The sequence below is a fragment of the Balearica regulorum genome, chromosome 1 (genome assembly GCF_011004875.1).
Source record: "Balearica regulorum gibbericeps isolate bBalReg1 chromosome 1, bBalReg1.pri, whole genome shotgun sequence".
Classification (NCBI taxonomy): Eukaryota; Metazoa; Chordata; class Aves; order Gruiformes; family Gruidae; genus Balearica; species Balearica regulorum.
Genome location: NC_046184.1, coordinates 89,227,016 through 89,245,294, shown reverse-complemented (window position 1 = coordinate 89,245,294; position 18,279 = coordinate 89,227,016). Strand labels below are relative to the sequence as shown.

The 18,279-nt window shown below is 46.2% G+C and overlaps 1 protein-coding gene across 1 annotated transcript; it reads right to left on the bottom strand.

Annotated features, from left to right (window-relative positions):
- Positions 1-47: 47 nt before the first annotated feature.
- LOC104642801 (glutaminyl-tRNA amidotransferase subunit QRSL1) lies at positions 48-18,251 on the bottom strand. Its single transcript, XM_075765200.1, has 20 exons — positions 18,033-18,251; positions 17,891-17,947; positions 15,986-16,023; positions 14,636-14,776; positions 12,973-13,035; positions 11,707-11,827; positions 11,188-11,280; positions 10,016-10,176; positions 8,829-8,914; positions 8,519-8,602; positions 7,289-7,351; positions 7,070-7,147; positions 6,889-6,977; positions 6,094-6,130; positions 4,716-4,864; positions 4,483-4,545; positions 4,086-4,161; positions 3,346-3,430; positions 3,078-3,165; positions 48-2,504 (listed from the first exon to the last, which is right to left on the bottom strand). The coding sequence occupies exons 1-20, from the start codon at positions 18,186-18,188 to the stop codon at positions 2,394-2,396; spliced, it is 1,839 nt and encodes a 612-aa protein (XP_075621315.1). The 5' UTR covers positions 18,189-18,251; the 3' UTR covers positions 48-2,393.
- Between the last annotated feature and the right edge of the window lie 28 nt (positions 18,252-18,279).

Here is an 18,279-nt window from a genome sequence, read left to right as displayed (position 1 = left end):
AACTCGGATAAGCCAACAGCCAGGGGAAGAAAGGAAACACAGTGGCCTTTCACCAGGATGAGTAAAGTTTATATTAGTAACCTCAGTACCAGGGAAGTCTTGCACTGGAAATGTGCACTGATGTGATACCAGTTTAGGGAAAGGGAGGAAGCAGTGTGGGGAAGGACAGACTAAGTTACTGTCAGTCAGTAAAAGCTCTCAGTTCTTTCATCTTCCTGCTGTTAGCACGATGCAAGTATTAGTTTGTTATTTCAAAAAAATCTTTAGCTCCTATCTCTCCTCTTAGTAACTTGAGCTCCCTCGCTCTGCCCAGGGAATGAACTAAATATTGAAATTGTAATTTTAAGGTAGTGTATCATTGAGGAAGGGATTTGAAATAAATAGCTCCATGTAGCAAGGATGGTAATTATTTTAAACATCCATCTCTAATCCCTTAAGTAGTAGCACTAAATTAGGGAATATTCAGCCATTTCCTTTCAAGCTGTAATGTTACTGACAAGGATAAATTTCTTCAAGCAAACACTTATCAACTCCCTTACTGCTATACAATGCATTTCAGCAGTGTTTCACTCCGAGGTATGTTGGTAGTGTTTAATAATTTATCATTAATAATAGAGGAAATACTTTGCTTTTAAACTGTTCTTCATAAAGCTGAACTATACTAGAATTAGTGAAAAAATAATTGTGGTAGTATCACAATTGAGGAATTAAAGATAAAAGACAGTATCATCAATCATATAATTAATTTAACTGTGGATGCTGGTGACAGCTGATGGTAGGCATTGATGCTTTAATCACATAATTAAGGAGAAGATGGCAATGCAATGTTCTTCCATTCAGATGCTCTCTATCTATCTGACTTAGTTTTAGCCAGTAGTAAAGTGCTAGCTGTGTTCGTATGAGGGGAAAAAACCCAACCAAACTGGACTGAGTTTGGGAGAAACTGCAATACTTTGCGTTCCTTCTTTCCTTCCAAGTTAAGTAAGAATACAGTGATCTTCTCTGTTCCTGTCTGGGACAGCTTCTCCAGCAGCGTGATCACAAGCCCAGGATACTTGATGAGGTAGGCAACAGGAGATGCCTCTAAGCATTAATCCCAAGCTACTCCAAAATGAACACAGATGCTTAGTTTTGGTTAATCCTAGGCCTTTCTTATCTTTCATGTGGCCCTAGTGGTGCTGTCAGGACACAGGTACTAGGGAGTTTACAGTTTGGAGCCTTTCAATGAAATGCAGTACTGTGGCTTAGAGCCATGTCATACTTTATGTAGAATAGCCTCATCTTTAATCCACTTCTTAATTCTACCTTGATTACTTCAGGAAGTACGTTTGGGATAAGATAGGGTTGGCTTCTTATCTAGAGCAGGCTCTTTGCTGCACATGGCTTCATGCAACACCTTTCTTGCACCCAGCTTCAATTCTTGTGGTAGCTCAATTTCCTACAAATTTCAGCTGTTTGTTGTTAATGCTGTGAAATACTGTTTAAGAGGGGCTGAGGCAGCTATTACAAAGTACTTTCTTCCATTTGGACACCTACATGATAGTAGGCTTATACTTATGCAACCACTGGGAGAAAAGAGGCTCTCTAACATTTAGCTTGAGAAATAGAGATGTGCAACAGAAAGCCAGAACCCTGAACCAGAGCTATGGGTCACAGAGCTGGTGAGGGTTCATGCTCTGCTTTTTCCTCCCCTTACATGTAAGGCTGAAGGTAGGTAGGACCGTTCATGCAGCAAGCACACCCATGCTTTGTGCAACAGTCCGGCTGACCTTACGCTGTTTGCGGCATAAAGGACAGAAGCACAGTGACACTTCATAGCTATAGGCTTTCTATTTTGCTCCAAAGGACTAAAGGGCCACAACACACACTACCTAATTACAGGTGTGTTAAGATCCTCTTCATTCCAAGGGAGCTGCATTCTTAAGAGAAGCTGCCTCTCCCCCTCAAAACAGTACCTTTGTTATATCCTGGAGCAGGAGGAGCTCTGTTGAGAAGGTTTAAGGTCTAGGGATTACCTGTCCATGCACACACAGTAGCACGAACTGCCCACATGCAGTCCTGTAGATGCATGTGTCTTCCATCTCTACACAGGACCCTTACATGGAAAGAAGTTGCAGAAGATAGTTGCAGCTTCCTCTGTTGGCAAAAACACAGTGAGGAACTAGCTAGCACTGTTGGGCTCCCCAATATAAACTTGACCATCCAATAACAAACAGGGAGCAGAAATGATGTCTGCTCAGCATCAGTGCCTGCTTAGATCAGTGTTCCTTCCCATTCCTTAAATGGGCCTGCTACTAAGCCTTATTCAGATGAACATTGAAAACAAGTCCACTCTAATACTTGGTCAGGTCAGACTAGGAAAAAAAGACTTATTGCCCATCTTGGTCACTCCATCATGCAAGGATGTCATAATAAATGGATGGTTTTTTGGTCTGGTAACGAAACTGCTCTAGCTTCAGGCCAATCCTCAGAAGAACAGCTTCATCCCACCATTTGGCCATGACCTAGGAGAAGATGAGAGAGGCAGACACAGAAAGGAGGAGGGGGAAGAAAGTAAAAAAAAAAGTAGCATCATCACATACAGACTGCTCTTGAAAGCCCTGTGCAACATAACTCTTTTTTTTTCCCCCCAGCAGCACCAGAAGGACACATGCTTTTACCCCAGTAAGTATGGCATCACTGCATTTGGGATAAAGGCAGCTGTGTGACTTTTAATTACAAGACATGGACCTTTCATTTACATGAGACTCATTTCAGGAGGGAGAAGAGCAAGGAAGGACTTAAGTTACAGAACTGAGAAATAAGGAAAAGAGAGGAAATAATAGTAATAACAAAAAGTAGGTACTGATGCAAATAGGGAGACAGAAATCTATCATCTCCCAGATACCTCAAGAGTCCCTCTGCCACTCAGGAGTGAGTTATTCTGAGGCAAGTCTCTTCACCCACAAGTTAAAACTTTATTACCTGCCAACTCCTCAAGTGTGCAATGTCAAACAGTAGGAACCTGGTTATAGTGGTTCAGGACAAAACCAGCTGGGGATTTTGTGACCCAGCACTTGCAAAGAGCCAATGCTTACCTGGAAGCTGATAGGAAGCCCAGCAGTAGAATATCCAATGGGGACCACAAGGCCTGGAATCCCAGTGAAGTTACCAAGCTGCATGAACCTGGGGGAAGAGCTGTCATCAGCATTTCTGCCTTGGGACAGCAGCAAAGTCATCCTTTTTTTTGGAGAGGCGGCTAGAATTGATCTCCTGCTTTACAGCCTGAGGTCCTTCAGTTAGTTCAGCTAGTCTCCAGCTGTGCCCAAACTTTTGCTTCCGTAGTGCAAGCAGCACTCTTCTTACCTCATGGACCGGACTGTGAAGGACAAATTGCTGCTCCCAGTCAAAAGGTCAGATTCATAGATTCTTGGGGCAGTGCAAGCAACAGCTGTGGAGGAATCACAGAATGATTGAGGTTGAAAGGGACCCCAGGAGGTCATCTTGTCTAACCCTCTGTCTCAAGGACAGTTACAGCAGGTTGCTCAGGACCATGTCCAAATGGCTTTTGAATATCCCTAGGGATGGAGATCCCACAGCCTCTCTGAGCAACCTGATCCAGTGGTTAAAGAGCAAAGGAAGAGTCAGGCAGTGGGGAGTCTCCAAGGAACAGCTCAGTTCATTAAAGCCACGTTTGATATACATTGGTGATGCAAACTCACATCCTTGGAACGCAATCAAGTCACTGGGATTTATGAATTAAGCAGTTAGTTTCTATTTAGAGCAAGAACATCTTCACACATAAGTACATGTCCAGTCCCTCCTCTGTACTGTGCTGGCTCTGCAGCTCCTGTTTCAAGTACCAAGGAGAAGTTTCTCACTGCCATGGATATAGGCAGGAAGTCTAGAAATACACAGCAAATCTAGAAATACACAGCAGTCTTTCTAGCTAGGCTGCATTTTCTTCTAAAGGCTTGAGGCACAGCAAAGTCTTTGCACAAAAATCATGCTCTTAAAATTGGGGAGGGAAAGTTAATGGAGTAACTGTTCTTAAAATGCAGCACACAGCTGTCAGGGACCAGCTCTTTGGCCAAGGCTGGCAATACCTGGTGTAAGGATACAGTTCACAGTGGTGAAGATCTCTCGCAAAAATCTCATGCTCCGAGTTCTCTGTCGATTTGCCTGCAAACAGAGAGACCTACAGTCTGACCAGGCTCTTGATTCATGAGGCTCATGTTTGATGATGACAGACTCTGCCCATCAGAGCCTATGCCTCTGCAAAAGACGACACCTTTCCTGCAGTTTGGAATCAACATGCAGGACATCCATCCACATGACACATCCTCTGTGGCGCCCCACCATTTTGCACGCTTTCACAGCAGAGGGCAGTACAGCTGGGTGGTACCTCTCCACGTGCATGGGGAGGTTAAGAGAATCCTCTACCCCACTTTTACAATTTCACTAGGTGTCTACCCTTGGCCTTCACCACAGTATGTTCCTTACCGTAATATAATCCAGAGCTGTGAACTGGGAAGCCAAGGTCAGATTAGCTCGAGTGTCCAAATTCTGAAAGAGAAAACATCGATGATGGGTCTGCTTGCAAGAAACTGAATGTGACAGCCATGGAGTTTTCTTCCAGGTCTGCTCTCCTGTATCAGTAGTCACCCAATGGCATATGACACTTGTTCTGTATCAGCCGGGACAACTACTTGCCACTGATCCAAGCTGCTGCTTACCATATCCTGGAAATGTTTGTTGAAGTCAGGTTGCAGGAAGTCCCTCATCTCACTGAGAATGCAGATTACATGTGCTACTCGCGCTTCCTCCATTTCTGGAAGAGAAACTTCAACCACACTGGCTCCCAAAGTCTGCAGGTGCTCCACAGCTGAGTACAGAACAGGTAAAGCACAGACAGCATCTTTGAGTTCAGCAAACTTCATAGAAGGGCTGCAAATCCCCACCCCCTTAAGAAGTTAGAGGCCCCATAGGCCATTACAAGGCAAGCCTTTTCGGTGGCATGCGGACTGCTACAGCTGCTTGTTATAGGGAAAAGCCTTCAGCCTAACTGGATCTCAGTACTCCAACAGGGCAGAGGCTTGCAGACAGGTTCCTAACTTACCTGCTACATTTCGGCAAGTTCATCTCCTCCCTCAACCCCCCCAGTTAACCCAAAGAGTGAAGGTGGTCTAACAATGCTTCCCTGGGCACTTGATGTGACTGGTATTCTATCAGCATGAAATGATTATTTAGCATCATGAGATTCACACTCAAAGCCTCTTCTGATCCATTTTGGTAGAAGAACCCAGGGGATACTCAGACCAGGTCAACAGTACAGGTTCACTAAATCCTGACACACTCTAGCAAGGCTGAACACTAAGACTTCAGAAAAAGTTAATCTTTTGCAGTCTAAAAAGAATTGCCTTCTTTCTTTGACCCCACCTTCTTCATAAATATCCAAGCTTGCCTATTTCACTGGCTTATGGTGCATCTCTCCTAAGAACACTCTATACATGTAGTAGTCCTCTATGGAAATAAGGAGGCTCAAGCAAATCGAGGCAAACAAAGCCTGAATAGTGTGACCTATCTCAGCTGCAATGCATAGGAGGTCAACTATTATACCAGGCATTGTAGAATCTTTCTCCCCCACCCCCAAGTAATCACCAGGGTCAATTTTGCTTAGTCTAAAGCCACCCTAATGTCACCATTTGGCTGATTTCAGGGAAATACCAGAGGACTGGATACATCACAAAGACCTAGCCCTGTCTTTCCTACTGAACATTATGTTGTGAAACAAGTCCCTCCCTTAAAAAGTCTTTTACCATTAAAACTTGCAGAGTAAGTATTACTGAGCACAGATCTGTCTTTATACAGACAGAGGGTTAGCGCACTGGACTGCATTCTTCCATTTTAACCTGACAAGCCTACAACTGCCAAGCTTTTTAACCCTCAACAGTCAGGAGGGTTTCCCTAATACAAAGCTACTGCTGTTTGTCAAGCCAGACCTCTAAGCATCTGCCTTTAAGGACTTCAGGCGAGATCTTTTTAATGCATACATAAGAGGGGCACCAAGTGATACCATGACATCAGGCAGAATAAGAGACTTTTCCTCTTTACCTTTCTCACAGACAGATAGGACTTCAGCATCACATGCCTAGAGAAAAAGAGAAAGAACTAAATAGACTTTAGTAACTGCCCTCCTCTCCCTGGTGAGTCCTCACCAGGACTTTGGTCCTCATGGAGCTTTCCTGGTTCCTGTCCCTAATGGTAGTGAAACACAGCCCTCCAGGACTGCCTTAGGCCGCCTATTCCAAGAAAATAACTTGCAGGTCATACTCCTACAGAAAAGGAAAGGTCATCTTTTCCAGAGGAGAGGATATTCCTCCTCTGTGCTGGGGCAGAGCCAGAAAGCATCCTTGTTTTCCTCCACGGAAGAAATCCTGAGCACGTTTGTGGGACTGCATTACAATTGCCCAGCAGTACTAGCTTGCAAGCCCAGTTTCTACATTGGAATGATGAAATACCACTCAGCAGCTACAGCATTGTCACCAAACTGATACACTCATTTTCCTCATTTGATTTTCAACTAACTGCCTTTTGTAATCAGTTCAGAAGCATTGCTTCCAATAGAAACAGCAGTATGAGGAAGCATACTGCTATCAACTGTACAGTTACCTTTCTCCATGCCACCAACAGGCTTTTACTCAAAAGGCTGCCGTGGGGGGGGGGGGGGGTGGGATTAAAAAAAATCGAAGTCTATCCCTGTCAATGTTTTCACCCAGGCTGTATTCTCTTCCACTTATAGGACTAAATATGAGAAGCTCTAATGATGACAAGCAAGAGAACAGGGAATACACTGAATTCCTTCAAAATATCACTTTGCAAAGCAGCAGAAAGAGATAGAACAGGCACCTTAAAAAATGTCCAGTCCACTCCCAGTTTTAAGCCTTTCAGGTCAGGAGCACACATATCAGAGAGAGTGGCTTTGGGCTGGTTTAGTCCTGCAGGGAACAAACAAGAGTTCCTCATTTTATCTAGGATGCCTCTAGGAAGGCAGAGCACCTGGGCTGAGGGAGAAAGAGGGCTCACCTACCATATGGATAAAGTGGATCTGGCTCAGCAAGTATGCTGTAAACAATGGCTGCATCTGCCACTGAGGTACATATAGGGCCTGTAAAAGAGAGATCAGTTATAAGAATGTGACAAGGGGTAAATAGTACCTTCCCTCCAAGGTCTTTTGCAGGCACAGACTGCCTCCTCTGTGAGAACATCACACAGCAAGGTCCCTGAAGTGGAGCACAAGTCTTCTTACCTACGCTGACTGTGGAGTAGGAGAGCGGCAAGCTGCCATGAGAACTGATGCGCCCAAACGTACCTAGAGAAAAAGAAATGGGCAGTTAGCTAAATATCAGCAGTCGCTGGCAAGATCTGACGTAGCTGGCTCTGGGTCACCCAGTCAGCAAGCAACACACCCCTGCCAGTCACTTTTATGTCTGCTTTTTTCAGAGCCCAGTCACTCATCTTTCAATACTCTGTTCTGCTGACCACGATGCATTCAACAAGTAGTGGAACTGTTTTATTTACTTGAGGGTAAGTATGTGCAGGGACATTTTGAAATACACGCATTTAAATACGCAGAAGCAGCATCTATGGTATGGAGGATGGAGAGGCAGGAGCAGTATTATCAACAGCAGGAGATATCAGCCCCCTGGGAGATGTCATCCACTTCACCAGTGAGACTTTGTGCCTACCACCAGTTGTCTTCTGTGAGTATTCGTATCGCCTTTCTGAGCAGTTACGTTTTTGTCATCATCATCATCATCTTCCTCAGATGAATCAAGATTAATCAAGTTGAGCACATGTGAAGGATGGAAAAATAGAGTAATGTCTGAGTATCTGGTCTCAGATGAAGCATCCGAGATCTTTCAGAATGATCAACCATTCCCAAAAGCTGGCATCTCTTCCAAGTGACAATCCTGCCTTGCCACCTTCCATGCTGCAGACGCTGTCCCGTGTCATATGCCCTCTGCACGTTCCCCTTGATTAAATGCTCACTGCAAAAACTGCATTGCTACTTCTTGTAACACTGAGGTAAGAGGGAATGGCTACATCCTGGTTTCATACAAGCCTATTACCAGGTTTAACTTGCCAGATACATGGAAAGGCTGATGCTGCTCAGATTTATAATTGGGGTGATGGCAAACCATCGTAGGTGGAGGTGCTTTTCACCAGCTCATTACAGATACCCGACTATGTTTAGAACACCTCCCAGCAAAGAAGGAAGATTGAAGAGGGACAAGTGGGTAGAAAGAAAAGCAGCATGCATGTTTTGTTTACCATTTAACTCAAGTAAGTTAGGATTTTCTGAACATCTGTTCAATAGCCAGTAGTGAGAATACTTCTACTCTGCCAGTCCAACCCACATGACTCTCAGGGTGTTATACTCGAGTTTCTCTGGTTGAGTTTTGTTTGACAGGAAGTAATGGATTGTGCCTGACTTGTTTGTGGCATTCTATCTGATATCATGATTAAAGCGCTCTACCTTTCAGCCCCACTACGCCACAGAATGAAGCAGGAATCCTCACAGAGCCGCCTCCATCAGTGCCAATAGCCACCGGGCAGAGACCTACCAAAAAAAACCAACCCACACATTGGCCTGTGATCAGAGAGACATCATGTTACTCTGTCCATTCTACCAGCAGCTGTAGCCAAGACAGCACACAGAGCTCTCTATTGAGCTAGGAGTTTCCTCCAGCTTCTAAACCCATTCATAAAAACTAAATGCTTGAGGTAAGTACTTTGGCTCAGGACCTTCCTCCCACCACCCCTGAACTCTGTTTAGGACCACCTACCTGCTGCTACAGCTGCTGCTGACCCACTGGAGCTCCCACCTGTGAAGTGGTTTGGCTTGTAGGGATTCCTAGGGATCTTGTGGTACCTGAGGCAGACAAACAGTGTTGAATCTTTTCCTAGGAAGGACTGTGTGCACTACAGGGCAGGAAAAGATCCAGAAAACAGAGCTCAGGGATTCCAATCTCTCAGTAAAGAGATTCCCTTTCATCCCAGATAGTGCTATCCCCCTAGAAAACAAGATGCAAAGAAACTTGTGCCTCAGAGTCCAATCTCATTACTGTAAGCAGCCTATCCAAGAGAGACAGACTCAAAGCAAGAGAAAGGATGCCACTCCTGCTCTTCTGTCTACAACAGCACACTGTCATTACTGCATGCCACAATGCATTATGCAATTCCAAAAGGTGGAGCGGTTGGTGGCCAGCAATTCTTACAGACAAGCCAGTCAGCATTCCCAGCTCTGCCCTTTATCCCAGAGCAGCAACTCCCAAACTCTCCAATCTGACCACAGTCCCCAGACACCAAAGAGACCTGCCAGGCGGCAGGGTATCCAGCCGACCTCACCCAGTGAGGAAATGCCCTGGTACGTCGGTGCAGCTGAGGGGAAGCCCCACTTCCATCCAGCTGCATGTGCATGAAGCGTGGCTCTGTACATGGCTTATCAAGGCTGTGAGGGCCACTACTCTGGAATAGCAGTTCTCAGCTTGGCTATAGCTGGAGAATTCACAACAGTAAAGCAAATTCCAGTGAACCTCTTTTAGCTAGGGAATAAAAACACTATGTTTTCCCAAGATGACTGTACCTTTTCTCACTGTTTTGGGCCTTTAGTCACTATTGTGACTAAGCATTAGACTACTATTTATTTGTTTTCTGTCACTGCTTTTTTCTACCACTCATCCTGTAAACATTCACACCTCCAGGCCTGTAAGGCCTGGCAAACCAAGTTCCTTACTTAGCAGACACCACTTGGATCCTCTCCTTCCTTTGGTTTCAGGAGCCTTCAGGCTTCCACAGCTACTCTGACCCTCAAATCTACAATGCTAGGTTTTCATAACCCCTGGGTTCTCCCTGCACAGGGTGCTTCCATCAGTTTTATTCTCATGTTTGCCCTATTTTTGTACACTTCTGTCAGTTCTGGACAGACTTTTAGGTCTTTCCAGGGGAAAGAGAAGGGGAAAGGGATTTTTACCTATTAGGGTTGCATCCAGTTGTTCCAGTCCCTAGTTCATGCATGTTTGAGACCCCAATAATGATAGCCCCAGCCTCTCGCAGCTTCTTGGCCACAGTAGCATCTTCTGTTTCAGGCTCTGTCCCAAGATACACTGTTCCTACTCGGTGATGGTAAGGTACCTTAGCAAGAAGACACATTATTCATCCTAAAACCCTGGCAAGGTAGGCAGGCATATCTGCATGCTTCACATGCACACTTCAACTCCACAACAGATCCCAGACATTAGGACCCAGAGAGGTAAGGAAGGGCTAGGAAGATTCACTCTTCATCTTCTCCTGTGTTGGTTTCTGTTAGGGCAGACACTTAATGCTTCAATATTTGGTCCTTTTCCCATGCAGAGGAGTCCTTTTAATACCATGATACAGAAGAACAGAAATACGTAGATGGTCAAAAGTCTGCCTCCCTGCAGCAATGCAATTACTATGCCCAGAACAGTCACCTTGGCCCCACAGCACACAGGAGCTCTATTTTCCATTTTTCTAGACAGAGCTGCAGCATTTCAGATGTGGTGTGCTTTGAAGCAAAGCACCGAGATTAGATGGATGCCAAAATACCAGATGGACTAATTTTCAGGGTATGCTAAGTATTCTTCACTTCAATGCAGCAATGGAAGAATCTGTACATAAACAGGACTCCCACCCTATGGGCAGGTCTCTGCAGAGCTTATGACAGTTTGACGGCACTGCCAGGAGTATTTAATGGTAACTGTTGTTAGGCCACAGGCAAAACTCATTGTGAGTGGGAATTTTCAAAGAAACTTGCATATTTCTGACACATGTCCTTTAAGGCAAGGAGAGAGGGATGCTTTTCCAGTGGAGCAGTCAGTGCCCGAGAAATACAGTTACACCCACCACTACAGATGCTTTTATACATTCTCATTTCATAAGAGGGACTGTTTCTCACCCCCACCCTCTACTCCTCATGGATTAGAGATCAGTGCAAGATATGGAACACGTCTGCTGATCTGTCTTCACCTGGCAAAACTTGTTAATCCTACTCATTACAAACCCACATTGTTACAAATGTATTCTCAGCCTTCTGCTGAGGAATTGGCCTTAAAACCCTCTCACAGTAAGTTGTCTAGGTTGACCACCTGCAGCACGAACTGACAGCTAGACAAGGAAACTCACCACTTTGAATTCTTCTTTCAGACACACTGGGATGCCATCCAGATAAGACAGGGTACATTTATTCTTGTAACGAGCAGTGGAGGCCTCAGCCATCTGCACAGAGGGAAAAAAGTATACATTATATATAATTTAGTTGAGCTGAAGGTCATTACCAGTATCAGAACAGATACCAAAAATGGCTTTCTCAGGCTGCTACTAAGCCCAACTATAAAAGTTACTTTCTTCCACCATATGCTGATGGGAAACTACTACTTGGAAGCATCTATGCTAACGGGTGCCACACAAGCACAGAAGTCCCATTTTAATCATAGTCGTCCAGCAGGAAACAGATTGCTTTAATGCTACTTCTCTTCACAGGAAGGAAAGCAAACTTGTTTGCAGTCCTCTACACAAGGAGGGAGAAAAAAATGTACATATTTTTCTGTGCAATATATTAACAGAAGAGCCTCTGCCCCTTCTAATGGATGTTACTGCTCTTGGGATGGCAGAGGCCCCTTTCCTACCAGAGGCAGACATTACCAGCATTATTTGCTCCTGGTCCCATTGCACTATCGCTCTGAGTGGGGGCGTGGATTTGTCGCAGTCCTCCAGCGTGGCAATGATGTTCTTTGCTACCTGAGATGGCGTCAGCTTCCCACTCCTGCAGGACAGGAGAAGTTGGGACCCTGTTACAAGACCCCCACACCACATCCACATGCAGGGTTTGCCTCTCATGTAGCAAGATGGCAGCTGTCACAGCCGTAAGCAAGAACTAGATAAGAATCTGTGTGTGGTGATGATTTCAACACAGTTGACACTAGCAAGACAGAAGACTCCCTTCCTTAAGGGGAGAATCTGCCTACGCAGCATGTCCCCAACCCTTAGAGTAGGGGCAGGAGCTAGGAGAGTTACCCAGATACTCCTCAACCACCAGATAAACAGGCAAGGACAACCAACAGCTTTACAGAGAGTCCTCAAGCTCCTGAAAGCCTCAGGCTATGAAACTCCCAGTATCACGAGCTAAGACCAAGAGGCCAGCCCCCTTTATACAGGCCTCCTGTAACAGAGAAGGGGCCACCAGCAGTACTGTCATAATCCAGCCTTAACAAACAGGCCTTCCCTCGCTCCTGGCAAAAGGCTACCTTGCACCACAAACACATCTATGTCTGGCTGACACAAAAGCCTCACAGCCAGAGGATGCACCTATAAGACCAGACTGCAGCAGAGGCGGCCCTTGAGGAACAAGTGCCGGGAGCGCAAGAGGGTTTATCTGAGCGCTCCACACCTGGCACACGTCCCAGAGGCAATCAGGAGTTACCGAGTGGCCAACAGCTCACAGAACCTCAGAGTCAGGGATGTGTTTCCAACTCTTCCCAAACTGGACACATTCACTGGGTGATAGCAGTCAAACTGCTCACAGGAGCACAAGCAGCTGGGGAACAAAGGGATTCTTCAGAGACCCACAGTATGTGCAACTCGCATCTTCCAGATGAACCTTTCTCTCCTTCTCACTCATGTGTTTGGGCAAACAAGGTATGTAGAAATCTCTCCCAGAGAAGACTGACAATAAGCCAAAGAAAACAGCATTTAAATATCCTTGCAGGGCTTGTAAAAGTTGTGCCAGCTCTCCCAGTTGGCTTTCCTTCATTATTCTATTAGAGGGAAAGGACTGCAGAGGGTGATGCTAAACAGTGGTATCTCAAGGACAATCTTAAGAAAGGGGTGCCCAAGAACTTGTGGAACAGTAGCAGCCCACAACAGGGGAACATGTGAGACAGGTTGTTCCCAGAACACAATTTCACCTACCGGTAGCAGTCCAGGTAGTCTTTGATCCCTTTGAAGCTAAAGCCATTGCTAACAGAATCAAACCTGCAAAGAAAGGATTAAAGGGACAACTATGAACCGTCAAAGCACCTCTGTTTAGGCCTGCAGGCTTCAGTATCACAGCCCAATGCAGGTTGGGCATCACTCACTCACAGTAAACCTGCTGGTCACCATTGGGATTGCTAGCCTACGCATTTCCGCGCACGCTCTGCCAGGCTCCTTGCACACATGCAAGACACCAGGTGCACTAAGGGTGCCACAGAAATAAGGGGTTGGTCTTGCTGACATGTTCTAGTTGCTTCATATTTCTAATGCAATACAGCAGTCACTAAACTGTTCAAAATTTATTCCAGGTTTACTTCCACTACTCACCACTGCACCATTACAGCATAGCTAGAATATACGGGTAAACTTAGTTCCAGGATCTCTGTCACAAGTTTGATCCAGATAGCCAGCAGCACATACAGCACGTGGTGCAGGAAGGGGAAAAGGCACTACGCAGCGCATGTAAGGATACACATCAACAAACTGCTTAAAACCTAAAGTCAATGGATCTAGTACATAAGAAATAAACCATTTCTCATCACAAGAGGATGAACATAAACTCATCTGAAGAACTAGCTACAATTACTACTCCTGTGATGTCTGCATATCATCACCCAACCCAGAAGCCATACCTTGAAATAGGACAGTGTATGGCACTGTAATGTGCTATGCCGGGAAGAGACAAGGTTCCAGTGACCTGCCCTGTAATAGTCACTGTAATATATCACTGGTAGAGCTGGGGACACAAGAACCAGAAGGCTGCACTCACCCTGACCAATGCCTACAGCAAATACAGAAATACATCCCTCCCTCTAAAGTGAAGGAGCTAAAAGTTTTTCCTTGCTCTAGCTTAATAACTCAAGCAGGGAGCAAGCTTAGTCTTGCTAAAAGCAAAGATACATACAGAGAACCCACTCTCTGCGATGCCGAGGAAGTTCAGCTCATAGACACCTTCAGTAACTACTGTACAGGCCCATAACTAAGAACAAAACCAGATGGGAAAAGCATTCATAGCAGCCCAAGTGCTCCCACCTCAGCACCAGACCTCAGTGAGACATGCAAGCCTGAGTAGTGTTTCACCTGGAATCTCATGGGATTTAATCAAGTACAGGCTGCAATCAAGAAGCTGAACAGGCTTTTATCCAAGCAACCTAACTAACAAAGCCTAATTTCTTGTGGATTGTTTTCTTTATAACCTGTGTTCCTTCCCTCCTCCAAGCAACACTGGTGTTCTCTTTGAGATTCCTTGCAGGCAAGAAACAGCGTACCTGAAAACTCACTTAAAGGGATTTATGTGCTGACTAATCAACCACTAAGTGTATCTGTTATAACAGTTCAACCAGAGCCCTGGCAAGGGCAGGATTTGGTCTCTCCCAAATATGCAGACTCCCTAAAGCTTGTAGAGTTACACATTGCCTGTAACTACTGGCGATTTATAAGTTACAAAAGGAAAGATGACTGACAGCACAATTTGTATGGTAAAGTAGTCAGGCGTGGAAAAAGATTTTAATCCAGCTTACTGACAATGACAGCCTCCCACTAATATAATAGTGCCAACACATGTGTTCTTCCACTCCACTCTTACACATCACATACTGACCTCACATCTATCAGCTGCTCGATAATATCTGAAGTACTTTTAGCCTCAGACTTGTCTTCCGTAACCTCTGCAGCAACCTCCGGAATAAATGTGGGATCTTCGTGAATGTCAAGTGAACGCATGAGCGAGAAGTTGTTCAGCCTGAAAGACAGAGAGTCACTGCTAGAGTTTGCAAGCTCTACCATGACTAATTTTTCAGACTGTTCAGGGGGAACCTTACCCAAGAACATTTTGTCTTAGCAGTCTGCTCTCACAGCAGGGAGTTGCAACAGTTACAAGATAATCTCTCACACCTTTCCTAAAGGCAGGATCAAATCTATTCGGCTTGCTTAACAAAGCCTCCTACCTCTTGACATAAGGCCAGCCAGCCTCAGTAAACCTAAGCTGGGAAAGAACTGGTGAAAGTTTTCGATTCACTTAAATTAGACATATCACCCACAGAGCAACAAAGACAGGAATGGAGAGGAAAAGGAGAAAGTAGTATAAGCCATATATTCAAGCGCTAATCCTGTTAAGCACCTCTTCAAACTTTTCCATGACCTACTTCAACATAGTTATTTTGCAACCAAATACAACAGGGATTGCAGCACAAGCCCAGGGCTTGGAACACGTAATGATGCAAGGGAATTAAGACCCTATCATGCATGTCAAGGAAGGATGTATAACAGCAGTGACACTTGTCTGAGTTTGATTCACTCAAAAAGCCCATGCCCCAAGTAAAAATCCAGGGGTACCAATTGTGTTTAATACATTTCTCAGTGTGCTGGGATCTGCACAGATGACCCATCAAATGACGGGCAAACTATGCGAGCCAAGCGTGAGCCTGAGGTTCCCGACACCTCTTGCCTGAGTGGCTCTTAGTGTAATGTACACTTGAAAGCACAGTTTTGACAAAAATGTAAGTGAGAGAGAAGGAGAAAAGGCCGACCTAAAATAGTGACTATCTTTAAAAAGAACATATCAAAACCTCTGAAATTCAGGTCTGGCCTCATTTTCCCATGACTACTATACTGGTGATAAACACAGCAGATTTGCACATCCACAAGCTTTGAAAGAAAGACTGCTCTTTAGCAAAATAACAGAAAGGCAAAGAGGTAAGTTGGCAAATTCAGCTTCCATGCATTTGCCTGAGTGTGAAAAAAGGTTAATCTCTTCTGATACCCACTCAAACCAGAGTAGTTAAAAAAAATATCTAATAAACAACATCTATGACAATCTTGCTCACCCATCAAATTATGCAGCTTCCCTCTTAGAAAAGGTGATTTCAGATAATGTGCAAGTGGTGTGTAATGCAAGAATCTTTAAAAAAAAAAAAGAAACTTGGAGGGGGAGAAAACTCCCCACTCTTACCTTATTAAGATAGGCAGTAAGCAGATCTGTCCAAAAGCCTAGAAGAAAGTAAGTAGAAACATTGGTTTGCAGTAACTTTGACCTGAATACCTTCCTCACTAGACAAGGAGCGCCGAATGCGTTCACAATTGCTGCAGCCTCAAAGCACCCTAGAGAACATGCAATGCTATATAGTAAAAAAAATAGCACAAATACTTGTATTTCAGGCCACAAAATTGGCCTGAAAAATGCTTTACCCCCACTTCACATCTTTATATAAAAGACTGTATTCTTCTCGCTCTCCTGCCTTTGTCAAGCCCTGACTCAGCCCAGAAAGCCCGCAACTGCAGCTGCAACACTGTTAAGAAGCATCTATAGAGCTCCCAGCCATTACTTTCTTCATGTTCCGCAGATTACGCGGACGTTGGATAAGGTAGAAGCTTATTATTATTTTGTTTATCCCACTGTTAGGATCTTTCCTGTCACTCAACCAACTCCTGCAGTAAACTGAGTGAGCATGAAAAAGCATGAGATATTTGGAGACTCCATGGCAGCAGACAGCTGAAAACACTCTTTGAATACCTTGGTTCCCAGTGTACCAATACCAGTGGTCCCAAAGATGCCAGCCTTGTTCCAGCCTGTCTTAATAGCTCAACAATGGACTTCAAAAACACGTTAACAGATGTACAAATACAGTACAAGTCTGAAGCAACACTCCTAGATCCACGGAGCGATATGTTGCCTCACACATTACGTAAGAATTACACTCTTTTTGAGAACGCATTGCTTCTAATCTACATCCAACCTAAGACAGCACAATCCTGCAGGCGACCGAGAATCTCGCATTCCCCCTCCAAGGGGGATGTCAGGAGAGGAAACAAGCCTAGGATCACACACCAGAGGTGGCCACAAAGCAAAGGATAAAAAGATATTCTGGTTGTTACATCCTGCAAGAAAGCCACTTGCAAGGTATTCTCATAAACAAACACAGCCCATCGCTAGCTTCCACTCCAGGCCAAACCAGCCACCAAGCTCTGTAACAGATCACACTGCTGAAATGAGACTTTTGTGTCTAACCTTGACACTGGCTCAAAAGGAAAGGCTAAGCAGCAGCAGCAACAACAAAATCCACCTGCTTTCAGGCAGACGATGCTGTAAGGCACTCACTGCCAAGGGGATGCAGACTTTTCTCTCCCCAGCACCCTGCCACATGGCGGTCACACCTCCTCCATACCAGCCACAGCGGGAATCAACCCACAGGCTCACCAGACACGCCAGAGCCCACGCGAGGAGAGCATTGACTGAGGGGACAGCTGCCTTCAATGCCACAGCCCACCCGAGGACAGGACTGAGGGGGCTGCTGCCTTCAATGCCACAGCCCACCCGAGGACAGGACTGAGGGGGCTGCTGCCTTCAATGCCACAGCCCACCCGAGGACAGGACTGAGGGGACAGCTGCCTTCAATGCCACAGCCCACCCGAGGACAGGACTGAGGGGACAGCTGCCTTCAGCGCCTTCCTGAAAACCCCACTCAGAAGGCTGAAGAACCTGACTCCCTTCGTGACCGAGGAAAGCGGGTGGTGGCTGTATTCTGAGTTTAATGTCGGCTTCAGACTCTCCATGCCTGAAGACACCCCTGACACCCTCAGCCAGAGGCCAGCTCTCTCTCTCTCTCCATGGTATCCTGCCAGGGGGACAGGGTGAATCCGAAACCACGCAGAGAGCCACAACTTCCCTACAATTCCCCTACAAACACGAGTTGTACCTTCTCACAGAGACCCCCCTCCCTCCGAAACCCCCGGCAGTCTTGTCCTCGTCCGGTTTTCCCCGAACAACCCTCGAGTTTTACTGCCTTGTTTACCCAGCTCCCGCCGCGCCGTCAGGTGCCGGGCCCGGGCAGCGACCCGGCCCCTCGCCCCGACTCACCGTGTTGGCCACATGAACGAAGAGGCGCAGCCCGGCGCCGCACAGCCGCGGGGCCCACTGCGGAGAGGAGGCGAGAGGTGAGCGCCGGGCCCCGATCCCCACGGCCCCCCGCCCGCTCCCTCCCTCCGTCCCCGGCGCTCACGGGGTCCCGCGGCTGAAAGCAGCCCCGCGCCTCGGCCCGGCCCGGCTCCCGACGGTGTAGGACGGCCCCAGCGCTGCCCGTGTGCCGCCGCACGCAGCACAGGTAGGCGGCAGCGATCGGCAGCAGCGACAGAAGCAGCAGGAGTAGCGGCGCCATGACCGCCCTTGCAGCGAGCCTGGCGGCGACAGCGGGTCCTCCCGCTACCGGGGCGGTGCTCGGACCTCGCCCCGCCCGCGGGTCGGCCCTA